The sequence below is a fragment of the Sus scrofa genome, chromosome 12, assembly GCF_000003025.6.
Source record: "Sus scrofa isolate TJ Tabasco breed Duroc chromosome 12, Sscrofa11.1, whole genome shotgun sequence".
Lineage (NCBI taxonomy): Eukaryota > Metazoa > Chordata > Mammalia > Artiodactyla > Suidae > Sus > Sus scrofa.
The window spans coordinates 22,628,840-22,654,252 of record NC_010454.4 but is presented as its reverse complement, the minus strand read 5'-3'; the positions used below and the strand labels follow the sequence as shown (position 1 = coordinate 22,654,252).

At 57.3% G+C, this 25,413-nt stretch overlaps 3 protein-coding genes across 6 annotated transcripts; 2 read left to right on the top strand and 1 right to left on the bottom strand.

Moving 5' to 3' along the window:
* On the top strand, positions 1,349–2,587 carry TCAP (titin-cap (telethonin)). Its single transcript, NM_001145754.1, is given in 2 exon segments — positions 1,349–1,458; positions 1,724–2,587. Coding segments are annotated over 2 exon segments (504 nt in total). The 3' UTR covers positions 2,118–2,587.
* PNMT (phenylethanolamine N-methyltransferase) lies at positions 2,733–5,857 on the top strand. Of its 2 annotated transcripts, none has more exons than XM_021066037.1 (3): positions 2,733–3,034; positions 5,009–5,216; positions 5,327–5,857. In XM_021066037.1, the coding sequence occupies exons 1-3, from the start codon at positions 2,929–2,931 to the stop codon at positions 5,766–5,768; spliced, it is 756 nt and encodes a 251-aa protein (XP_020921696.1). In that variant the 5' UTR covers positions 2,733–2,928; the 3' UTR covers positions 5,769–5,857.
* Positions 6,433–23,862, bottom strand: PGAP3 (post-GPI attachment to proteins 3). Of its 3 annotated transcripts, XM_003131520.5 has the most exons (8): positions 23,502–23,824; positions 21,642–21,739; positions 19,819–19,971; positions 10,604–10,666; positions 9,475–9,536; positions 8,984–9,120; positions 8,537–8,741; positions 6,433–8,392 (listed from the first exon to the last, which is right to left on the bottom strand). In XM_003131520.5, the coding sequence occupies exons 1-8, from the start codon at positions 23,680–23,682 to the stop codon at positions 8,329–8,331; spliced, it is 963 nt and encodes a 320-aa protein (XP_003131568.3). In that variant the 5' UTR covers positions 23,683–23,824; the 3' UTR covers positions 6,433–8,328. The 3 variants fall into 3 exon arrangements, with proteins under 3 accessions (XP_003131568.3, XP_013835179.1, XP_020922702.1); XM_013979725.2 differs by lacking the exon at positions 19,819–19,971 and having other exon boundaries at positions 23,502–23,834; XM_021067043.1 differs by lacking the exons at positions 6,433–8,392; positions 8,537–8,741; positions 8,984–9,120; positions 9,475–9,536; positions 10,604–10,666 and adding an exon at positions 19,118–19,440 and having other exon boundaries at positions 23,502–23,862.

Sequence of the window (25,413 nt, the reverse complement as noted above, 5' to 3'; positions counted from 1 at the left end):
CCTTCTCTGCTCCACCTCCCTGGGGCCACCAGGAGAGCGGCCCTCCCCGCCCTGTGCCTGCAGGCTTCCGGAGGGGCTGACTTGCTTAGAGCCGAACCCCCTTGGCCCTGGCCAGGCCTGTGACCCTGCGTGAATCTACCTCGCTGAGCCTTCATTTCCTGCCTTATAAAGAGACCAGGAATCAGGTGCAGCGCCTCAGTAATCCAGAGGCTGCTGTTCCGCCCCAGGCGGGGCCCACGGACCTTAGTGCTGGGTTCTCCTCCCAGCTCCTGTCCCTCCCTCTCTCGGTGCCCTTTGCTTTGTCTGCTCAGGGACGCCCTCATTCCCCCTCCCCCGTGCCCTTCACCCTGGGTGCAAGCTTTTTGCAGCATGAGCTGCCGCCCTCGATGCTGGGCTGTCCCCACAGCCCTCCTACCGGCCTGCTCCCTGGGCATGAGAGCCAGGTCCTTCCCAGGCGGCACCTTGGAGCTGGTAAGAGCTCTTCTGGTGAAGCGGCTGTGACCAGAAAATGGGGAAAATGAGGCCCAGAGAGGGGCGCGTAGTCACACAGCCTATTTGTGGCTGATGTGGGGCTAGAGTCAGATCTGATTGCTGCTCCTTGGAGCCCCTGGATTCTTGTCTCGCCCCACTTGAGGTGTCAGGGGAGGGGGGCCAACACCCACTGTGCTCCCTCCACCCCCACTGGCCTGACTCGGGAGGCTGCACCTCTGGCCACTGGACCCAGAAGAGGAAAACACCCAGCAAAGGTTTGTGTCCCAGATCCCACGTGCGACATTAACTTCCAGTACCCCTGCTGGTCAGGGACCAGACCTCTGGGTGCAGGCGCCTGAGGACGTGGCAGCACTGTCCCTTGCTGAGGGGCACAGTTGGGGGGGTGCCCTTGACTCCAGGCAGGCAGAGGAGAGCAGTGGGGACAGCACCTGATGGCCTGGTACAGAGCCCAGAGGGGGCCTCGGTCCCTGCTGTTTACAGACAAGCCGCTGTCCTCCCTGGGCGAGGGGGAAGGGGTGGGGCGGAAGGCATGTGCCAAGGTGGCACGAGGCTGGGCATGTGCCTGGTCCCAGACAGTGTCTAAAGAGTGTCAGACACCTGGAGGTGTCACTCCGAGGACCCCCGCCCCCACCGGAGCACCTCGATCTCTTCAGAAGCTGACCTCTGACCTGAGGTCAGCCAGAGTCCGGAGACCCCAACCCCCGCCCTGGGCCCAGAGTCCCCCCATCAGTGAGTATTGGCTCTGCTTATAGCATCTGACGCCAGAGGGGCTGAAAATAGCCCCTGGAGGAGGGGGAGGAGGGGGCTATTTAAAGGGCCTGGGAGGAGCAGAGCCCAGAGCAAGCCAGCGGTCATCATGGCCACTTCAGAGCTGAGCTGCCAGGTGTCCGAGGAGAACTGTGAGCGCCGAGAGGCCTTCTGGGCCGAGTGGAAGGATCTGACGCTGTCCACGCGGCCGGAGGAGGGGTGAGTGCTTCCTCCCCTCCTGGGGGTCCCTCTCCTCCCCTAGAGCACTGTCCCTGAGCCTTAAGAGGACAGAGCACAAAGCCCAGGAGGAGCGTGGGGGGGGGGGGGGCAAAGAGAGTGCTCCCCAGGGAGAGCAAGGTGGAGTCGCCCCCACTGCACCCCAGGTCCCGGCAGCCCGAGGGAGCCCCGCCACCCAGGCCGAGACTGCAGGGCAACAGCTTTTAGGACTTCAGTGTTCCCCCCACCCCGGCCTTCTTCTTCCCAGTTGCTCTCTGCACGAGGAGGATGCCGAGCGGCGTGAGACCTACCACCAACAGGGGCAGTGCCAGGCGCTGGTGCAGCGATCCCCCTGGCTGGTGATGCGAATGGGCATCCTAGGCCGTGGCCTGCAGGAGTACCAGCTGCCCTACCAGCGGGTGCTGCCGCTGCCCATCTTCACCCCTGCCAAAGTGGGCGCCGCCAAGGAGGAGCGCGAGGAGACCCCCATCCAGCTGCGGGAGCTGCTGGCGCTGGAAACAGCCCTGGGTGGCCAGTGTCTGGACCGCCAGGACGTGGCCGAGATCACCAAGCAGCTGCCCCCTGTGGTGCCTGTCAGCAAGCCTGGCGCCCTTCGTCGCTCCCTGTCTCGTTCCATGTCCCAGGAAGCACAGAGAGGCTGAGAGGGACGGTGACTCGGGCTCCACTGTGCCTGCCCTGGACTGGGCCCTTCCTGGCTAGGACCACGGAGGGGAGCTGCTGGCCATGGATGCTTTGTAGTTTGCCCAGAGTTGGGGGCTAGGGGAGGAGGGAGCCAGAGGCCGGGATGCCTGGGTCTCCTGAGTTTCCAAGGGGAAGGGAGCAAAGACAGCGGGCACTCAGGGTGGAGAGCTGGGGGCCAGCCCAGCCAAGCACCCCCAGCCCTAGGAGGGAGGACAAAAGGTACGGGTGAGGGCAAGAGGCCCCTAAGAAGGGTGGGCCCCGAACAGATTTCAGCTTCGGAGAACAATGAGAAAAAAGTGAGAGAGGATCTGGAATGCGCTGGGAAGGAGGCTTGGAGAAGACCCGAGGGAGGGGGACGTGAGGAGGGCAGAGGCCAAATGGAGCCCCCAGCACCCTCTGTTAGCGCTGCAATAAATGCTCAGTCACCTGCCAGACTTTGTCTCTGTCCTTGTGGTTGTGGGGCCTACCCACTGGTGTCCCCCTGCTCACTTCTGGGAACCGGCCCTGCATCTCGGCTAAATGTGGCAGAGCTAGTGGGTCGCCCACGCTTGTGTGGGGGAGTGTGGCAGGGACAGAACTGTAAACAGGGTGGCCGTTCAATCCCCCTTCCTTATGGTGACTGCTGTGCCGAACTGGCCTCCGTGTCCAATCCTCTGGCACTGGGCAGTGCCCGGGAGGCCAGCTGGCATTCAGGGTTTGCTTAAATGATCTCATGGATAATATGGAGGGGGCTGGCACCAGGACTGTCCTTAGCTGTGCCTCGGGGTGTGCATGGGGTCAGTGACCCCAAGACTGACCTATCTTGGTTCTGAATCCAGACAGAATCAATCCTCAACTGGGATCAGGTGTTCTGCCCTCCCTGTCCTGAGAGCCCAAGGTGGGTTGGGGGGGGTGTTGGGGGGGGTCAGGTTCCTGTCTGTGACCCCTGCAGCTGTTGTGGTGACTCATGTCCCAACCTGGCTGCCTGGCCCAATTAGAAGACACTTTCCCCTGGGGACAAGGGGGGGCGAGTGGCACGGAGGAGGCCAGGGGCCCATCTTGGCAGGGGCTGGTGGCCTACCCAGGGTAGAGGGGCATTAGACATCACCAGAGGGGTCCCACTCCAGGAAGACCATGGAGTCGATGTCGCAGAATCCACTTCCCATTTGGGGGGATGGGAGGGGAGACCTGGCATCCTGACGGCCCGGTACCTGGAGCGCCAAGCCATCTGTCTGCAGGCCTGCCCCAGAGGGAGCTGGAGCTTGAGCTGGGAGATGAGAGGGGTCAGACTCCAGACCGGCGACACGCCTAATCCCTTGGCGCCCGAAGGCTCAGACCGCGCCCTCTGGTGGCCCTGGCAGCCCGGAGACTGCGCCCCGCGCCCTTCTGACCTCACCGGAGTCCTTGGCGGGAACGTCCCGAGCCTCCCGCCCTCGGATGGCCCCGGATTCGCAGCTCCGAGCCCGCAGGGCCCGCAGGGGAGGCCAGGCTGTTCCGCCCGCTAAGTGCATTAGCCTCGCTCGCCTCCCCTATCATTGCTGCCATCTGACGGGAGCGGCCCGGGCTCCGCTCTGGGGCCCCGGGGCGAACGTGGCGGAGGCTGGAACGGACTGTCCTTTCTGGAGTCAGGCCGAGGGGCGGTGGGGGGGGGGAACGCTGGAGGACAGGGACGAGAGGGCTAGAGGAGGGGCAGAGAAGGGGAATTGAGGTGATTTTATAAGAAAGGGGAGTGGATACTGGACAGGGTGTCCCAGAGATGGGAAGACTGGCGGGGGAGTGGGGGGCGGGCTGGGCCCTGGGTGGGGCGTGCTGGCAGCTGGGGTGAGAAAGGGCTAACTCCAACCCTGGCAAAAGAGAAGGGATGGGATGTCGAGCAAAAGGGGTGAATGGCTGCGAGGGCTGGAGAAGAGGATTGGGGTGCTGGGTCTGGCGGATGCAGGGGGTCTTAGGGGGTCTGGGGGTAGGAAGCTGAGGGGCAGGTGCGGAAGCTGGCCTTAGACCAGGGCAGGTGAGGCAAAGGGTGGAGGGCAGCCAGAGCAACTGCGAAGCAGGGGCGGGGACGGATGGTCCCCCCTCCCGCGTGTCTGCTCCTTGGACACTAAAGGAGATGGATGGGGTAGGGGAGACAGAGCCTGTGTGGCCCCAGGCGGCTCATCGCTTAGCCACTGCCCCCGCAGCGGAGGGGTCAGGCGGGGGTCCGGCTGCAGATAAAGGCGAGCGGGGGACTGGGCGGCCGGCGGCAGCAGCATGAGTGGGACAGGCCAGAGCCACGCTGCGGACGCGGCCCCCGACTCGGACCCAGGCCAGGCAGCGGTCGCCTTGGCCTACCAGCACTTCGAGCCCCGCGCCTACCTTCGCAACAACTACGCGCCCCCTCGGGGGGACCTGAGCAGCCCAGATGGTGTGGGGCCTTGGAAGCTGCGCTGCTTGGCCCAGACCTTCGCGACCGGTGAGCGTGCTGGGGGGACACTGAGGATAAGTCATCAGGGAGCTAAAGGGGTGCGCAGGCAAGAGCCAGACGGGGGTAGCTGCTAAGGAGGTGAAAACAGAAGAGGAAGAGGAGCAGTATCACATGAGAGGCGGGGGAGTCTGAGCGGCCCCCCCATCCTCACTGGTAGCTACACTTTATAGTGGTAGAATCTCAGTCTCAGAGAGGTTCACTTCTGTTCCCCAGGTAAGTCAGTCGATGGTGGAGCCAGGACTCAGACCCTGGCTAGGCGAGCTCTACAGCTGATGCTTTTTCCAGACAGAGACACTTAGGGAGAAGGAACAGAGCAGGGGAGGAGCAGCAGGTAAGGGAGGCCGTGACTGAAGCAGGGGGCCGTGGGGGCACAGGCCTGGCACCAGGACCCTCTTCCTCTACCCCACCCAGGTGAGGTGTCTGGACGCGCCCTCATCGACATTGGTTCAGGCCCCACCATATACCAGCTGCTCAGCGCCTGCGCCCACTTTGAAGACATCACCATGACTGATTTCTTGGAGGTGAACCGCCAGGAGCTGGGACTCTGGCTGCGAGAAGAGCCCGGGGCCTTCGATTGGAGTGTCTACAGCCAGCACGTCTGCCTCATCGAGGGCAAGGGGTAAGGGCTGGGGAGGGGAGCGAGGGCCCGGCAGGGCGTTTCCCACAGAGGGAGGCAGCAGAGCCAGGGGAGGCCAGAGCCCTGGTCCTAACCCTGCCTCCCGCTCCCAGTGAATCCTGCCAGGAGAAGGAGCGCCAGCTGCGAGCCAGGGTGAAGCGGATCCTGCCCATCGACGTGCACCAGCCCCAGCCCCTGGGCACCGGGAGCTTGGCGCCCCTGCCTGCCGATGCCCTGGTCTCTGCCTTCTGCCTGGAGGCTGTGAGTCCAGACCTGGCCAGCTTCCAGCGGGCCCTGGACCACATCACCACACTGCTGAGGTCTGGAGGGCACCTGCTCCTCATCGGGGCCTTGGAGGAGTCGTGGTACCTGGCTGGGGAGGCCAGGCTGGCAGTGGTGCCTGTGTGTGAGGAGGAGGTGAGGGAGGCTCTGGCACGTAGCGGCTACGAGGTGCGGGACTTGCGCACCTATGTCATGCCGGCCCACCTTCGGACAGGCGTGGACGATGTCAAGGGCATCTTCTTTGCCTGGGCCCAGAAGAAGGTGGGGGTGTGAGGCCCCAGCACACCCAGTGCCGGCATCCCTCACCCACGCCGAGTCCCTGTTATCTGAGGTGACGTCTAATAAAGAAATAAGTCCCTGCAGCTGGTGCAAGTGTAGTCAGTGACTCTCCTCGGAAGCCACAAGGGCCGGCATCTCTTTTGCGTTGTGGGGGTCTGGGGAGGCATCCACCCTGGCCTGCCCCCCCACCCCTAGAGGTTTCCATGAAGGTAGGTTTCTGTACCACTCATCCTTCCCAAACTAAGGTAGGCCAGGGTCAGAGGGAGCTCACGTGGCATCCACTGTGTGCCGGGCACCTGCTCGGTCCATTCAGTCCTCACGCAGCGACAGTGAAGCTCAGAGAGGTTAAGAACGAATAAATAGTAGTGGAGCCTAGAGGAGCCCAAAGGAGGGGATGATGAGGAGATTCAAGTGGAACACGCAGGAGGCGGGGTTATAATCCAGGCACAAAGGCAGGGAAGGAAGCTGGGAGGGATGCGCACCAGCTCCGTCCCCCCAGCCCCCACCAGCAGCCCAGTTCTGCTGTTGCCATGAGTCTGGGCCCTGCCATCTCCACTCCCACGGGCGCAGGTAGAGAGCCCATGCACCTGCTGCCTCCAGCCAGCTCTGTCTCCTTCCCTCCAGCCCGCCCTACTGACACGAACGAGCCAGACAAGGGTAGGTGAGGCTGAGAATTGGTTTATTAAGAATGTCTCTTGCTGCTCTCCCTCCTACCTTAAAAGAGGTCTTAGTATCAAAAGAAGTTAACACTGGCCACCCAAGTCCCTGAGGTTGGAGTCCTGGCACAGTGCCCCGACCCCCAGGGAGGAGCAAGAGGGTAGGGAAAGAACAAGAATCCAGACTCCCTGTCCGATCCCAGAGATGGCCTTTGGATGGAAAGTTTCTGGAGCTCCACATTCTATCCTCGTGGAGCAGGAATGTGCTATGGCTGCTGACAACTGGCAGGGGTCACCTTTACCAGGGTGCAGGCACAGGATGGCCCCTGCCTGCCTGCCTGCCTCTGGGAAGACCAGACACCAGACCCAGCTGCAAGCCTTCTTCCCTCTTCCCTCAGATTGCCCCCGCCCTCCCCAGGGTCAGGCAGTGGCAAAGGGGCTTAGCTGACAGGGCACTGCCAAGAAGTTGGCCAACCATGTCTAGGCAAGGAGGAGCCCCTTTGCCCTTCCTCCCCCTGCCTCTCAGGGGGCTGATGCTGGAGGATGATCCTGGGTTGTGCGGGAGCCCCATGAGGTTTGTAAAGAGGTGGGCAAAAGAAAGGAACACATAAACCGACATGCAGCCTGGACACCGTTACCCTCAGCCAGATCTTGGGGACAACCTAGGTCTCTGTGTCGCCTGGGGCTTTGTGCAGAGCTGGTGCTCAGAAAATGGTTGTTGAGGTGCTCTGACTCCCCCCAACCGCCCCTAACTGTGTGACACTCACACTCACCTGCACTCACACTCGGTCCATGCATGTTCCCCTAACCCCCACGAACCCACCTGCCCCCCCTACACACTTTTTTTGTTTGTTTTTGCTTTTTAGGGCTGCACCTGCGGCTTATGTAAAATCTCAGGCTAGGAGTTGAATCAGAGCTACAGCTGCCAGCCTAAGCCACAGCCACAGCCACACCAGATCCTTAACCCTCTGAGCAGGGCTAGGGATGGAACCCACATCCTCATGGATATTAGTAGGATTCGTTTCTGCTGAGCCACACCTGAAACTCCAACACACACTTTAAAATCACTCACACGCTCTCCCCCTCACTTTCCACAATGCACAAGGCGAGTGCTCACACACGCACACACAGCCCCACTCAGCATCCCACACATCCCAGGTCCACGTCCACTATCCCATCACCTACCCACTTGGTCTCCCTGACACACACACATGCAGGCTCCCAACAAGCATAGCAGCACAGGGGCCAGAGGGATTCCTATCCTGGGCTCTCTGGGGCCCTGGCCCCAAAGGGGGAGTGTGCTGAGGCCTCCTGGGCATCTGGGAGAGACTGCTCCCCAATCCCAACAGCATGGTTCCTCTAGATCCCATGGGGAGAGAGACCTGCCTTGAAACTTGGGCAGCCAAAGAGCAGACATCTAGCACCACCTAGTGGTGCCCTGGAGGAGAGCACCGGGGTAACAGAAGAGCTCCCCACTGTATCCCCAAAGGCCTGTGGTACCTGAACTCCCCGCAGGACAGAGGACTCTGGAAACCACCCCAGGCAGTAAAGGAATGTGAGGAGGAGTCTGACAGGGAGGGAGAGGCAGCTCTCCTCTCTGTCGAGTGAAGAACACAGTTCCACCCCAGTTCAGCTCCTGGGACTGAAGACAGAGGGGTTGCCCACCTTCTAGCCTCAGATACACAGAGGCCAGGTCTGAACAGATGCCAAGACCTGCGAGGGCCATGTGGGGGCAAGTAAGGGGGCGGGCATGTTACATGATTCTGGGCCCACACCCTTCATGTCCAAATGCAAGATGCTAAAAGGAAAATATAAATCATCTCAAGGATTGGTGGGGAGAAGAGGAGCCAGCATGGAGGAACGGGATTCCCAAGGGGGGAGATTCGCTTCCAGGGCCTTCAGGCCAGCTTGAATTTGGCCTCTGATTCCTTCAGCAGATAGAGGCTGTCATCTTCCAGAAAGCTGTGGGTCAAGGGAGGAGCCTGCTGAGGTTCGGCCCTGAGAGCGTCCCCTGGGGGCGGGGTGGGGTAGTGCAGGCAAGCTGGCCGTGGGTGACCCGTGCAGAGGCTTCTAAGAGGTAAGCGCTGGGCAGGGAGCAGCACCCACCTGAAGAAGAGCACGTGAACAGGGATGGTGCTGATGTGCCAGATGGCGTGGGCATCCAGGACCCAGAAGAGAGGCGGGAAGTCGAGCAGCTCGAGCAGGGACAGCGCCTGCAGCAGCAGGACCACGACCATGCACTTGCGCACGTGAGGCAGCCGCCGCCGGTTCCGCAGGCACCAGGCCAGCCACCAGGCCGCGTTCACCAGGCCTGGGTGCAGGTGGGGGCAGGGAGACGCTCACTCCCTGGACTTCCTTCTCCCCCCCACCCCGGCCCCGCCCCGGAAGTCTCCTCTAGTCCCTCGGAGCAGCCTCAGTCTCTCCCCTCTCCCACCGCAAATTCTCTCCCCTCCCCTCACCCCAAGGGTCTCTCTAGAACCTCCTTCTCTGGGAAAAGCACCAGCCCCCACCTCTGCCCCGAACCAGCAGTTCTGCAGGTGGTACGAGCCTCACCCATAGCCACGTTGGCCGCCAGGTTGTAGCCATAGTCGAAGTGGACGAGGCTCAGGTAGGAGACGTGCGCCGTCAGCATTAGCAGCAGGAGGGCCCGGAAGGCACTGGCCACGGCTGGGCGCTGCAGCCCCACGGTCCTGCTCCCCACCCAGAGCTACTCAGAGCAGGGCGGCCGGTGCCCGCAGCAGCCTTCTCTGAAGCCCCCCTCCCCGCCTCAGCAGTATGGGGGTGCCACGGCCCCTCTCCCCCATCACAGCAGGCCAGCTTGGGGAGGCCTCCAGGCTCTCGGGGAGGGGGACTGTGGCCAAGCGCTACAGCTCTTTGGAAAGAGCGAGGGCCCTCAGCCCCACTGCAGAACTGATCCCCATCCAGAACCTTCCGGAGGGTGTGTGAGGGACAGTGAAGGAAGCCCTGGGAGGACACCCCCAAGGGAGAGCTGAGTGACCCCTCTCAGCCGGACTTTGCCCCTGTAGCAGCTAAGGCAAGCTCACCTGACACAGCACAGATAGACTGAGTGGAGGATGACAGTGGAGGCACAGAAGTAGTCCAGTTTCTGAGGACAAGGAGAACTGGTGAGGGCTGGCGTGAGCAGAGTAGTGATGGACAAGGCTTCATGGAGGGCAGAGCCCACAGAGGACCCACCAGGGATGGGGGCGGGGGGAGCAGCCGAGGCCTGTCCATAATCTAACGTGGGACTCCTAGTGGGACACGTCCCATGCTCTTTTTTTTTTCAGCTCCGCCTGAGGCATGCAGAAGTTCCTGGGCCAGGGATCGAACTTGAGCCACAGCAGTGACCTGGGCGACTGCAGTCAGTGACAACCACCAGATCCTTAACCTGCTGCGCCACAAGAGAACTCCTCTTTGTGCTTTTTCTCTCTATGGTTGTTTCACACCTGAGTTTAACACACTAACCCTGTATTCACATGACACAATTTTTTTTTTTTTTCTTTTTAGGGTCGCACCGGCGGCATATGGAAGTTCCCACGTTAGGGGTGGGATGGGAGCTGCAGCTACGCCACAGCCACAGCAACGTGGAATCTGAGCCACATCTGCAACCTACACCACATCTGCAACCTACACCACAGCTCATGCCAACACCAGATCCTTAACCCACTGAGAGAGGCCAGGGGTCGAACCTGTGTCCTCAGGGAGACTAGTTGGGTTCTTAATCTGCTGAGCCACCTTGGGAACTCCCCATATTATACAATTTTTTTAAAAATGTGCGCAGCAGCAAGCCTTTAGAGGTATTGGTAGAGGGTGCCTGCCAAGACTGCAGGACGGCAGAGCGTACTGCGGAACTCACAAGTGCCGTCTGGACTTCAACAGCTGTGGGCTCAAGTTCAACTGCACCCCTTCACTGGCTGCCCGATCCCGGGCAGGTGCTTTCAACCATCCAAGGCTCAGCTGCTGCATTGAGGCCGGAGGGCCAATAATCACACCTGCCTCACGGGTGAAGCGAGGCTCAAGTGCACTCACGGATCTGAAATGCCCAGCATAGGGCAGGTGCTCGGGAGACCCGGAGACCGAGTGAGTCCGGAGAAGGAAGAGCCGCCTCTGCCCCACCTCGCCTGGGCTCCTCCGGGGCTGTCCCAGGCAGAGGAGGGAGTGGGAGGCGCTCACCTCTGTGAGGTCGGTGTCCCTGGTGTGGAAGACCGTGGACCAGAACCAAGCATTGAGGGAGACCTGAGGAGGGAGGAGGCGGCTGGTGAGTAAGCGCCCCCGTGGTGGGCAAGGCCCCCCAGAGGGCTCCCATCCATTTCACTGTGGGGAAGGGGAGCTACAGATCTGAGAAACCCGCAGTCCCTGGCCCTGGAGCCCAGTGACTGAACAAACCCAAGCCCCGCCGCCCCCTCCCAGCCTGGTTCCCTTGGGCTCAGCTTCTGCCCGAACTCCCGAGGCCGTGGGGGGCTGCAGCCTCCACGGGTTCCGGCCTGGCCTGGGAACCAGTTCTGGCAGAGCCAAGTTCCCCGGTTACTCAATGGCTAAGACAACAGCCCCCGGGGAACCTCACCTCCTCCCCCAACTGGCAGGTGATGACAGCCCCACCCGGGCCAGGGGAGCTGGTGACCTCAGCCTCTGGGAGCGGGAATGAAGTGGGTGGGGTGGAGGGGCTCGGGCCAGCATGGGGTGTGTCTGGAGCAAGCAAGGCAGGGAGGGAGATCAGGCAGATCCCACTGGGGCTGAGTCTCCGTGGAGGAGCCCGGCCAGCTGCGACCGGCTTCCTCCTGGCTGGGCCGGCCCAACCCGCTGGGCCAGTGGCTGCTGCTCAGAGCTCTGGGCGGAGCAGAGAAGCAAGGCTGCAGGGGCTGTGGTGGGCCAGGGCCCAAGGGAACATCTGAGGCCTCTTTTCTGGAAATTAAGTGCCAGGAGAGAGTGCAGACCATCTTGCAAAGGAGCCCTGGCTTTCGTGAGAGTTGGTGCCGGCACTTTTTTCAGGGACGGCTGCATCCATGGCAAGAGGCCCAACTTACTGAAAGAAGGGTGGGCTGGGGTGGAAGAGCTGGGAAACCAGTGACAATGGGTCAAAGAAAGAAACAGCCACGGTCTGGCCCGGAGTGCCCTGGAGGGAGGGAGGGAGGGAGGCACCAGTGTGGTATGGGCCTGCCAGAGACGGGCAAAGACCAGGAGCTGCTCACTGGGGCCGAGGACACCAGGAAAACTGGGCAGGCAGGGGACAGAGGGAGCAGGGTTAAAAAGCCATTCTCCATTTGGTTGGCAACAGGAAGGTCAGAGAGCAGGATGGGTTCCCTAGTGCAGGCACTGGGGCCTTATGAGGAAAGGGGAAGGGCAGTGCAGGGGAGGCCAGGGCTCTCCTGCAAAGCCAGTCAACCCTGGAAGTCTCTGGAGGCTCAGGGAACCTGGTGTAGGTCTGTCTGGCCTGGGTCCCAGGCGACTCTTGCTGCTTATGCTCCTCATGACCTGGGCCCGAGCTTCCCCGGGGGACAATCAGGGGCTGGCCAAGGGGCTCCTTTGTCCCCTTTCCAGCCCTGATGTCAGGTGATTATCCAGGTCAGGCTGCTTCCTCCTTTGAGTCTGGCCACCCTGTCCCATCCCTGGTGCCACCCCTTCCCCAGAGATGGTGACAGAGGCATGATCTGGGGGCTGGAAAACGGGACAGGACGGGGTAGTTTCCTGGACTCTGCTCCCGCAAAGTCTGCAATCCTCAGGGTCGGTGTGGGGCGCGAAGCAGGCAGGGCTGGAGACAGGGCCCAGGCCCCCATGTGGGTCAGGCCTCCGGGGCAGGCCAGGAGCGGGGGTGATCCTTGGTGAGGACAGTGGCCTTGGAGCCAGTGGGAGAGGGACGTGGAGGGGAAGGTGGCAGGGAATGGCAGCCAGCCAGGTCTCCTTGTCACCCACAGCGGGAAGGGGGAGGTGACAAGAGGACTGAGCTAAGTGGCGGATGGGGGGCGAGGGGGTGCACAGGGCTAGCCCTGAGCTCTATGGGATGGGGGTACAGGGTTGCTTGGTCCTCTATCTGACTGCCTCCCTGGGGTGCCTTCCATTTACAGAGACCCACCTGAAGCCTGGATTCTGCACCCCTGAAAAGTCCCCTCTCCCATAGGGAGTGTCCCATTCCTCAAGGGGGGGCTCCTTCTCTGACGCTCGCCTCGAACTTGGGAGACAGTGTCATTAAGAACATAGGACCTGGAGTTCCCACTGTGGCTCAGCAGTAACGAACCCGACTAGTATCCATGAGGATGAGGGTTTGATCCCTGGCCTCACTCAGGGGGTTAAGGATCTGCAATGCTGTGAGCTGTGGTGTAGGTCACAGACACGGCTCGGATCCTGCGTTGCAGTGGCTGTGGTGTAGGCTGGCAACTGCAGCTCTGATTCGACCCCTAGCCTGAGAATTTCCATATGCCATGGCTGTGGCCTTAAAAAGATCGCCCCCCCCCCAAAAAAAAAAAAGAATGCAGGACCTAGGGCCAGACTGCCAGAGTTCAAATCCTGGCTCTGCATTTCCTGTATGTCCTTGGGAAAGCTATTTAGCCTTCCTGTGCCTCAGGGGAATAATCACAGTATTGAGAAGGACTGAACGAGTAATAGAAGTACAGTTCCCAGGACAGGTTAAACATCAGGTGTTACCTCTCCTCGGCTTGTTGACCAGCCTGGGACCCTCACACCACTTCACAGACCCGAGGCCAAAGAGGCCAAGTGGGCCTCCCATTCTCCCTGCCAGCCAGGGAAGGCTAGGCAGAGAAGGAGTGGGCTCCCCACAGCTGCTTAGGCCCATCCCACAGTTCCTGCTGGGGGCAGGATGCCCAGAGCCTCCATAACATAACGAGACGGCCTCTGAGTTCAAATTCTGCCTCGGCCCCCAAATCGCTGTGTGATCTTGAGCAAAGGAACAGCTTCTCTGAGCCTCACCTACAAAACAGGGTTAATGACAGCAGCCACTGCACCAGAGGCTCTTGAGGATGACGTCTGCAGAACGCCGGGCACAAAGAAGCCCCTCAGGAAGTGGTGGCTGTTACTGCGGCCTGGCACACAGGGGGTGGCCCAGGGATGTCAGTTTCCTTCATCATGTCCAGGGACCCCTCCCCCTTCCTCTTCCTCAAAGGTCGCCATGTTCCAGGACAAACCATGGGGCCCAGGGGGCTCCTGATCCCAGAATAGAGTCAGCTGTAGGAAGAGCCCCCTCCTCCCGGGTCCTGAGCCACTGGCCCGCCAGGAGGCACTGAAGAGACCCGGCTTCTCCTCACTCGGAGCCTGTGTTCAGGACCCAAGCGAAGGGACGGAGGGGTGTGGACGGCAGGAAGGCAAGTCCGAGCGTATGGCTGCTCCCTGCTCCTCGGCCAAGCCTGAGTAGGATGGGGGGGCCGGGGGGGGTGACTGCCAATCAGACAGGCCTGCAGGGCCATGGGCGCCAAGAGCTTCGCGTAAACACTGAGGAAAGGGGGAGGCAGGGGGCAGGGTGCCAAGGCGGGTGGAACGGGAGGGGGACGAGGAGGAGGAGGAGGAGGAGGAGGAGGGCTGGGCGGAGGGGGAGCAGGAGGCTGTTTCAGTCTGTTGGAAAATAAGAAAATTGAGACAAAAATATCACCGCCGTGAAACTGGTTGGATGCCAAGGGAGCCAGATCTGTCAGGAATTCGACCCCAGAGCTAAGCCCCAGTGCTCGGGGCTGTCATTGACACCACCGTGCTGGGGACAAGTGGGTCTTTAAATAGCTCAGTGTCTCAGAAGTGAGGGAGGCAGAATGTTAAATATGATGCCTGCTGCCATCCTGGGCGCCCCCCAACCCCTGAGGCCACAGTGTCCCACCCCCGCCTCAGGCCGGGCAAGCCTGCCCCAGTTCACTCCTGAGAGAGAAGTGGGGAAGAAGTGGACTGTGATGGGAGAGGGGGGCTTTTGCCACCATCAAAAAGGATTCCCTGATTTCTTGCCATCGCCTGTTCCACAGCTCTTGTCTGACTGTTGGGAAGTCCTTCCTGCATTCTGCTGTAGCCCTAACCTATCTCCTCTCATCGTTTCCCCAGCAAAGGCAGGGTCCCATCTGTTGGAAAATAAGAAAATTGGGACAGAAATATCACCACCATGAAACTGGTTGGATGCCAAGGGAGCCAGATCTGTCAGGCTCCCCACCTGCAGAGACGGTTTGGGCTCTCCTGGCACCCTCACCCTCACTTCTACCCCTGAGGACCTTTCCTTGTTGGATGAAGGAGCAGAGAACTGGTTTGGCCTTGGCCTTGGAGCTTTGGCCAAGACCAGAGGCTGTAGTTCATGAAGTCATAGGTCTGTGATGGGCAGAAGTTTGGTGGGTTCCTTCAAAGCCTGCCTGCTATCCAGCCCAAGTTCAGGTCTAAATGTCAAGGCTTCTTGTGCCCAAGCTTCACTAGCCCTGCTAATTCCTGGAGAAAAAGACTGAGAGCCTCCCCCCCCCCCCACCTCCCCAAGACCTAACCTGGAGCAGGTGCAGGGGCCTTCTCACACCACCTCAACAGAAATCAGGAGCCCTACTCACTCCAGAAAACCCAGCCCTGGACAAAGTCCACTACCACACCCTCCATGCAGCCCAGGATCCTTCCCTCTTGCAAACACAGGCAGGATGAAAGCTCAAGTGTAAAATCCAAACCAGGGCATCAAAGGGAGTGTGGGCACTGGGCCTCCGTCCCCCAAGGGCCCTGCTGGGGGCATGCAAGGGCCCCACGTCCCAGGACACCTCATCATGTAGGGCACCCTAAGACACAGCTCCAGGCACCTATCCTCTCCCAACCTAACACCACCTCCTACCCTGTCCCCGAGGGCCCTAGGCCATGCCAGACCCCAGGGTACACCTGGGAGGAGTGACCCTCGCCAAGAAGGAAACTGAGTGGCCGACGCCAGTGGGATGAAAGGCCCAAGAATCAGGGAGATCAGGGGAGAGTTGTGAAGTGACCAGTGGCCTCTGGCACACGTCATGAAGACAAAGGCTGGGACGCTTTGAGGCCCCCTCAGCCCGGTGAGGATCTGAGTTTTGTTCAGAAAGCTCAGGCAGTGCTGGCCTGTGCTACTAGGGGCAGGTACCGCCAGGGGGCGCTATGGGGAGTGGGCCAGACAAGCAGTGTCCCTGGAAGAACCCCAACCCCAACCAAGAGGGGAGAGGGGTTCTCTCGGTTTCCCGCCCTTCCTGCTTTCTTGACTGGGACCAAATTCCCTTCTCTGCCTGAGGCCTGGAACAGGACCCAGTGGTTCTATCAAACCCACGCCTGGGACACAGTGGGCTGATGCCAGGTCCCTGCCTACACAGGAGTCCTTGCCCCTCAGCCTGGCACTCAGCACCGCACCCCCCCGCCCCGACTGTAGTCAAGCTAACCTTCCCAAGGTCAGGCTGACCTTCCCAAGGCCGTCTGTCCAGGCCCGACACCGTCTGGCTTCTGCACCTTTTGCTCCTGCTGTGCCCCCAGCTTGGAGGGCGGAACCCAGCCTCCTTTCCCGCCGTGTGTCTAAGCCTTGCCCGGCCTGCTCATCCCAGCTGAAGCTGAAGCCTCTCCTCATCCCTGGGCTTCCCTGAAAGCCTTCTCCACCCTGTGACGTGGTCTCCCCACCTCACAGCTCCCAGGGCTCCCTCCCTGAGCCCTCCTCACCTCGGCCTCCATTCTGCCTCCCAGACTGGCTAGACCTCACTGGGCTTAGCTCCTTGGGGCAGGGGCTCCCACTCCCCCCCCAAAACACACACCCGGTACTGACCCCCATCTCCGCCCATGGCAAGCGCTCAATACACAGTTGGAGGGGCACACAGAGACAGCCCAGAGAGGGGCCGTGCTCAGGCCCTGGAGCCAGGCAGCCCTGGACGCCAACCTGTCTCTGCCCCTCACCACCTTGTTGGCGGGTACCTTTGGGCAAGCTTTTCCCCTTCTGGGCCTCCCACAGAGCTCACGGTGGTATTATGAGGAGTAAATGCGAAAACCTAGGTACAAAACGTAAGACAATGCCCGTCACGTGATCTGTGGTCCACAACCGATCAATTCCCTTTTCTTGCCAGGGCCGCATCGGCGGCGGTGGCATTCCGAAGTTCCCAGGCCAGGGGCTGAATCAGAGCTACAGCCGCCGGCCTACGCCACAGCCACAGCAACACAGGATCCTTAACTCACTGAGCAAAGCCAGGGATCAGACCTGCATCCTCATGGATACTAGTTGGGTTCTTCACCTGCTGAGCCACAATGGGAACAACGATAAAAATCAGCATTACTATTTGTTGAATGGGAAGTACTGGAGAGAACCAACATTTCCCACAGGCTTAACAGCTTCCTTCCTGCCCTCCTTCCAATCCCCATCCCTCATGTCTGAGGTTCAGCCTCGACTTCCCTTGGCACTGAGTTTCCCAAGGTCCTCAGAGACCTTGGGGCCAGGATTCGGGAGGACGGCCCACGCTCTCCTTCTCGTCCTTATGCCAGGGCTCCCCAACCACACAACTGCTTCCTTGTCCACCTCCCCGACTCTCCGGCCTCTCCTTTGTCTCCATTGCTGGTTCATCCTCCTCTATTCAGCCATTAAGTTTTGGGGTTCCTCAGGGCTCCAGCCTAGACCCGCCCCCTTGTCACCAAGTCCCCCGCTGGTGGTCACGTCTACTCAGTTTCTATCGCTGTCTCCTAAGCAGAAGCACGGGGGTCAGCCTTGATTCCTTTCTGCTCATCTTGAGTTATCAGCACAGCCAGGATGGTAAGACGCTGGAGCCAGAGGCTGGATTCAAACCCTGGCTGCTGAGGCAGGTTTCTTAACCTTTCCAGTCCTTGGTTTGCTCATCTGCAAACTGGGGACAACAATACTACCTACCTCAAAGGCTTGTTATGGGATTAACAAGATTAGTATTTATAAAATGCTTAGAATGGTGCCTGGCACACAGTAAGAGCTATGTATGCATTTGTTATATAAATACATTAAAAAAAAAATTTTTTTTTCTTTTTTGGATGGCAACCACAGCATATGGAAGTTCCTGGGCCAGGGGTCGAATCTGAGCCAGAGCTGTGATCTATGCCATAGCCAATGGGCCGGGCTGGGGATCAAACTGACACCTCTACAGAGATAAGCCGGATCATTAACCCACTGTGCCACATTGGGAACTCTAACACTTAAAAAAAATTTTTTTTTTTTTTTTTGTCTTTTTAGGGCCGTACTTGCGACATTTGGAGGTCCCCAGGCTAGGGATCCAATCAGAGCTACAGTTGCCAGCCTACACCACAGCTCACAGCAATGCTGGTTCCTTAACCCACTGAGCGAGGCCAGGGATCGAACCCGTATCCTCATGGACACTACTTGGGTTTGTTAACCACTGAGCCATGATGGGAACTCCTTTTAAAACATTTTTTTTTTTTTTTTTTTTTTTTGTCTTTTGTCTTTTTGTTGTTGTTGCTATTTCTTGGGCCGCTCCCGCGGCATATGGAGGTTCCCAGGCTAGGGGTTGAATTGGAGCTGCAGCCACCGGCCTACGCCAGAGCCACAGCAACGCGGGATCCGAGCCGGGTCTGCAACCTACACCACAGCTCACGGCAATGCCAGATCATTAACCCACTGAGCAAGGCCAGGGATCGAACCCGCAACCTCATGGTTCCTAGTCGGATTCGTTAACCACTGCGCCACGACGGGAACTCCCCTTTTAAAACATTTTAATGTCACCTCCAAAACATAGCTCAAACACACTTCTCTTTAAAACCCCCTTCTCATGTCTAGCTGCCATGCCCTCTGCTAAGACCACCAACTGGGCCCCTGCGTCCACTCCTGCCCCCTCCAACCTGTTCTCTACACAGGAGCCAGAACAGCAAATCTAATCCTGAAGCCCCTTCTCTCCAACCCTCATCACTTCCTGTGGCTTTGAGAGTGGAGAGTTGAAGTGTTTCAGGGGCCTGGGTCCTCTATCTCCATCCACCTCCCGGCTCCACCCACCAATCACCCACCCATCTGCCCAACACCACTGCCCTGGGCTTCCTGCTTAGTTGGACTCCTGGCCTTTCAGGTCCTCATAGAACCTGCACTCTCTCCTGTCCGTGCGCATCCTGAGTCCTCCTACTCTCCCTGGATTCTCCTATTTAACATTCATTCATCGGGAGGTCCTGCTGTGGCTTAGGGGGTTATGAACCTGACGCGTATCTATCCCTGGCCTCGCTCAGTGGGCTAAGGATCTGGCGTTGCCACAAGCTGCAGCGTAGGTCCAGTGCTGCTGTGACTGTGGTGTAGGTTGGCAGTATAGCTCCGATTTGACCCCTAGCCTGGGAACTTCCATACCTGTGGGCGCAGCCTTGAAAAGACCCAAAAAAACCCCAAACAAACAAAAATATTCACTCATCACTGTGACTTTACCGCATGCACCCCTTGCTCTTGAGATGTCCCTGGACTGGTCTAGATCCCATCGCACGCCCGAGCAGCACTGCGCTCTCCTCCACCGCACCTGTTCATAGTTGTACACTTACACCAATTGTGTGCCTATGTGATTAGTGTCAGAGGGCAGAGACCGGTTTTTTTTTTTGTTTGTTTTTTGTCTTTTTGCCTTTTCTAGGGCCACTCCCGTGGCATATGGAGGTTCCCAGGCTAGGGGTCTAATCGGAGCTACAACTGCCAGCCTACACCACAGCCACGGCAATGCCAGATCCTAGCCCGGTCTGAGACCCACACCACAGCTCATGGCAACGCCGGATCCTTAACCCAATGAGCAAGGCCAGGGATTGAACCCGCAACCTCATCGTTCCTAGTCAGATACGTCAACCACTGAGCCACGACGGGAACTCCACCTGTCTATTTTTATATACTTTTGGATCGCCAGCACCCCACAACGTGAATGATGGCTGCTTTGATGGCGGAAGATGAGTGAGCGCAACTGTTTCCCTCAGGTTTCAGTGGTGGCGCTGATGCGCTCTGAACCCTCCAGGGGTGGTCTTTGAAAGGACCTGTGGTCCCAGCATACTCCGTATCCCGCATCTCCTTTCTGTGTTTTTGTTTTTGGCCACATTCGCACCATGTAGAAGTTCAGGGCCAGAGGTCGAACCTGCACGACAGGTGTGACCTGCGCCACAGCTGTGGTGACACCAGGTCCTTAACCCACTGCGCCACAGGGGAACCTCCTCCCTCCTGTGTTTGTAAATCTCCCTGCTGGGAGGGGGGGCGGGGTTAGCGGCTTCCTGCTTCACAAGAACCGGTGTTTCCTTCCTCTCTCCCTCCTTCCCAAACAGCCTGACCTAGGACTTTGTTAGAAAGGGAAGGCCTGACTCTGCACCTCCCCCCTTCTCCCCCAGGCTTGACCACCCCATAGCCACAACTTTAGTCCTGGAAAACAGAGGGGAAGCCAGGTGGGTGAGAATGGGGATCTAAGAGTTCCTCCTTCCTGGGGGAGGGTGCACACCAGGAATCCTGCCAGGTTACCTACCCAAGCAAAGGCCACGCAGGTGGGGTACATGGGGGAAGAGGCTGGCACGGAGGCGCGGTAGCGACAGAGCATCACCAGGCTGGCCAGACCATTGAGGAAAGAGGCCACAGCAGAAGCTGGCTCTTGGAAGCACAGGAACCGGGAGAAGGGCCACTGAAAAAGGAGGACACAGCAGGGGCCTGAGGGGCAAGCACCGTCTGGCTGGCCCAACCTACCTCTTCTTGACCTGTGGCATCACCAGGTCCCCAGCTGGTTCCTCAGCTCGGACCCCGGCCAAAGCCGCAGGTGCAGCCCCTCTTCAGGTCAACGAGCTCCCCTCCAGTTCCTGGCCAAGGGTCATCCCTCTATCCTGGCCAGCACACACAGTGCTGGAAAGACCGGGTGGGCCAGTGTAGACCTGCCATCCAGAAGACAGGCCTTACAATCTCTCCTTTACCACTGACCACAGCCTCCGAGCCTCAGCTTACTCTGTGACAAACTGGGGAGAATAATTCTTGCCAACCTCGACGGTCTAGAACAAGATCGTATGGTCAAAAGGCATCAGCAGAGTTCCCGTTGCGGTTTAGAGGTAACAAACCCGACTAGTATCCATGAAGACATGGGTTCGATCCCTGGCCTTGTTCAGTGGGTTAATGATCTGGCATTGCTGTGATTTATTTGACCCCTAACCTGGGAATTTTCATATGCCACAGGTGCATCCCTGAAAAGCAGAAAGGAAAAAAAAAAAAAAAAAGAAACGGAAAAAAGATATTAACAAGCTGTGCCTTGCAGGGCAATCTAAAGGGATACTACTATTATTTTTTTGGCCACATGCCACAGCAGTGACCTAAGCCACAGTAGTGACAACGTTGGATCCTTAAGCTGCTGGACCACCAGGAAACTCCCTGAAAGGGTATTATTATTATTATTATTATTTGGGCTTTTTGTCTTTTTAGGGCTGCACCCACGGCATATGGAGGTTCCCAGGCTAAGGGGTCCAATCGGAGCTATAGCCGCTGGCCTATGTCACAGACAGAGCAATATGGGATCCAAGCCATGTCTGTGACCTACACCGCAGCTCATGGCAATGCCTGATCCTTAACCCGCTGAGTGAGGCCAGGGATCAAACCCGCGTCCTCATGGATGCTAGTCGGGTTGCTAACCACTGAGCCACAACGGGGACTCTGGATATTATTATTTTAATCCAGTCTGCTACTGAGTAAGCAACAGAGAGTGTGCCGTGGAGACAGTTGTGTGTGTCAGGGAATTTATCCTTGTAGCGAGGTGGGTATCTCAAACATCCTAAGAAGCCAGCACCACTCACTGAGGAGACTCCAAAGCCTCCCAGATCTTGTTACCCCAAATCCAGAGGCAGGACACATTGGTCCCATCTGATGACATGAAAACCAGCATATTTTATTTTTATTTTTTGGGGTCTTTTTGCCTTTTCTAGGGCCGCTCCCGTGGCACATGGAGGCTCCCAGGCTAGGGGTCTAATTAGGGGTTAGGGTTAGGGTTAGGGTTAGGGTTAGGGTTAGGGCCAGAGCCACGGCAATGCCAGATCCAAGCTGCATCTGTGACCTACACCACAGCTCACGGCAACGCCAGATCCTCAACCCAGTGAGTGAGACCAGGGATTGAACCTGCAACCTCCTGGTTCCTAGTCGGATTCGTTAACCACTGAGCCACGACGGGAGCTCTGAAAACCAGCATATTTTGAGGAGAGCAGGTACCTGCCCCACACACTCATCACCCCCACACCTTGGCCTTCTTAGTGTGGTCCAACTGGAGGCATCTTACTCCCAGCACACTCCCACCATATACCAAGTGACCCTGTAACTCACCTTGCCATGGAACTGAGGCACTTTGTGACCTTCCTGGAGGTAGAGGCCAACGGTGACCCACATACACTCATACTTACAGTCGTCCCGACAAGTCCAGCCTGAAACAGATAAAAGTACCTAGTGAACTACCCCACCATGGGGAGGCGCAGAAAGAGCTGGAATGGGGCCCAAGATGAAACACAGGCAAGAGGTTCTGCAGGTTGGAGAGAAGTCTGAAGATTCTAGCTGCCTGCTTGGAATGGATGAGAGATGGTGTAACACACACATAAGAGAAAGATTTGTGTGTGTGCCTGTGTTTTAGGAGCGGGAATGGACGGTGAGCAAATAGAGATGTTTCTTCTCTTTGCCTTTCACCCAAGATGGAGATTTTGGCATCAGATGGACTCATCTGTGAACACCTTCGTTTATTCTTGTCCTTCCTTTTTTTTTTTTTTTTTTTTTTTTTTTTTGCTTTTTTATGGCAGCACCTGCAGCATATGGAAGTTCCCAGGGTAGGATCTGAATCTAAGCTGCAGCTGCCAGCCTACACCACAGCCACAGCAATGCCAGATCCAAGCCCAGTCTGCAACCTACACCACAGCTCATGGCAATACCAGATCCTTAACCCACTGAGCATGGCCAGGGATTGAACACGCATCCTCATGGATACTAGTTAGAGTCTTAACCTGCTGAGTCACGGTGGGAACTCCAGGTTTACATTTGTCCTTCCTGAACATAAGATTTGCTCTCATTCACCAGGGAGGAACCCTTGCCATCTTATGCCCTACCTATGAAATAAAGCCCAAATTCTTCAGTCTGACTTTTGAAGCCCCATGTTGCCTTTCTAACTTTATTTCCCACTGCTCCTTTTCATGCACCTTGCTCCCTGAGTAAACCAAGCTGCTGGATGTGCCCATATCTGCCCAGGGCCTCCACTCTCTGTTTCCTCTGTCTGGCATGCAAAGCGGATAGTAAAGAGAACACACTTGTAGTCAAACAAGCCAGAACAGAAAACTCTGCTTTACCACTTACTAGCTGTGTGACTTTGGGCGGGGCACTAAACCTCTCTGAGTCTCCCATCTATAAAAATCAGGTTAAGAGAATCGACCTCAAAGGTTTGTTGTGAAAATTAACTGAATAAGTGCCCACTATGGCCACAGATCTAAATTTAATGTATCCATCTGGAAGCCCTTCCTTTACAGAATGTTCCAAAACAATCACTGCCCCCACATTTTCAAAGCCAGAAATGATTCCTCCCTCCCCTACATGCTCCTACTGCTTAATCGCTTAGGGCTCAAATCGTCCTCTGCAGGAATTACCATCCTGGCTCACTACTCATCCAGACTAGTATCCATGAGGACGTGGGTTAGATCCCTGCCTCGCTCAGTGTGTTAAGAATCCTGCTGTGATGAGCTGTGATGTAGACTGCAAACACTGTTCAGATCCGGCATTGCCGTGGCTGTGGTATAGGCCGGCAGCTGCAGCTCCAAGTCAACCCTAGCCTGGTAATTTCCAAATGCTGCAAGTGCGTCCCTAAAAATAAATAAATAAATAAATAAATAAAAATAAATTGTCCTCTTCCTTGTATTTGAGAAGGCTGAAGTCCCAGGTAGGGACTCAAAGTCCCTAAGGGCTGGACCCTGGTCTGATTTCAGTGTCATTCCAGGGATTTGTACCCAGGAGGTGGTAAATGCCCATTTGACTAAGTAAGAAAAAGTAAATGAAGCTCCTGGCTGATGAGGATCACCAGAGCTTCCACTCATCTTATGTTCATAATGGATTCAGGGGAGGAACGAAAACACACACTGCAGGGGTAGCAACTGGGGGCGAAGGGGCGGGGCCAAGATAAATGGGCGGGGTCTACCGCGGGGTGGGGCTTACCTGCTAGACTCATGTAGATTGGCTGGTGGGAGCGGAAGTGCTTCAGTGCGCCCCCGGAGCAGTTCCGCTCCTCGCACTGGAGCAAGCAGTCACGGTACACCGGCTCTCGGTCGCCCTGTGAACCGCTTGCTAGTGCGGCTGCTCCGGCTAGCAGCAGCAGCCGCGCCGTCCGCCAGGCCATCCCTTCACCCTGGCCCTCCGCCGGCGGAGGAACTTAAGTTCTCTCACTTCCGGGATAGCCGGAAGTGCCTTGTGTTCTTTCGCAAACTCTCCGCTGACGTCCACCCTAGTTTAAATAAAAGTTCCCGGATTTTTCTGGGCGCCTGCCCCGCCTCCTGTCTTATTCTTATCTGCATAAAACGTGCGAAAGGGTTAGGGAAGGGAGACGCCAGGTGAGTTAAGAAGCAAAATAAAGTTGTATTTTATCAACATCCGTGTTCTTTTTTCTCCGGGGTCTCTTAATTTGAACTGGGGCTGTTTTTCGGTTCCCAGCCTTATCGGATTTCCACTTCCTAATGTACCTGAAACTGTCCACTTTTCTCCTTCTCCACTGTCACCACCACCCTGTTTAAAGTCATCAGGGAGTTCCCATCGTGGCGCAGTGGTTAATGAATCCGACTAGGAACCATGAGGTTGCGGGTTCGATCCCTGCCCTTGCTCAGTGGGTTAACGATCCGGTGTTCCCGTGAGCTGTGGTGTAGGTTGCAGACGCGGCTCGGATCCCGCGTTGCTGTGGCTCTAGCATAGGCCGGTGGCTACGGCTCCGATTCGACCCCTAGCCTGGGAACCTCCATATGCCGCGGGAGCGGCCCAAGAAATAGCAAAAAGACAAAAATAAAAAAATAAATAAAAATAAAAAAATAAAGTCATCAGCATCTGTCACCGAGGCAGCTGTAGTAGCTTTTTAACACATCTCCCTGCCTCTACTTAAACCCCCTCCAGCCCATGCTCCAATTTCAAAAATTCAATTTTGATCATTTCACTTTTTCCTTCTTAAAATTCTTTCCAGGCTCTCACTTACCTCAGGATAAAATCGTAACTCCACAAGCCCTGCAGGATCTGGCTCCTGCCTACTGGTCTCCCTCACTACTCTGCCTCTGACCCACTTCAAGGGGCCATGTCTCTCAAGCTCCCTAGCTTTACCCCGTCTGTATCACTCTTAATCCCACTCCTGCTGATTTTTCTAGTCTCAAAATAAAGACTACTTCTGAGGGTGATAACACCTGGAAGGTGATATACAGTGGTCTGTTTTCCCTGGCAGAGTGAGGACCTCTGCTGTCTTGTTTTACTACTCTACTACCAGTACTAGTAGAGAATTTGGCTCAGGGTAGGCGCTCGCTAAGAACGCGGTTTTTTTGTTTGTTTTTAAGTGAATGAATAACGTAATTCGGCGTAAGAATTTGTGTGCCAAACCAAGGCTGTCAAATCACCAGAGTGATTCAGATGACGTTGAGGTAGGAGAGGGAGGTGTAGTATTTCAAGGAATATTAAGAGGAGGATCTTTGGGAATAGGAGGACGTTTGCTTTAGTATCACCCCTCCTCCCCACTCTATCCCCAGCACAAGCACACAACCCGTCTGATTGAAGCACCGACGCCTTATAGCTAGATGCATAATTAGTGTGGGTGCAGATTAATGACTGCCTTTCCTCCTGTCCACTCTCTCCACCCCTGGCCAACTTTTTCTTTTTATCTTGGGAGATGGAATGAACCGAAAGTAAAATTGGATTCTATTCATTCACACCGTTCAGCAAACGTTTCCTGAGCCTTAGGCCCTTCGCACCAAGGTAGGCAAAGCACATCTCCGGGAGGCACCATTCATATTGTATGTTCTGTGAATGGCACTCAGGGGTGCCCCATTCACATTACTTTTTCTGTGAATGGTGCCTTTTCCAGTTAAATATAACATGAATA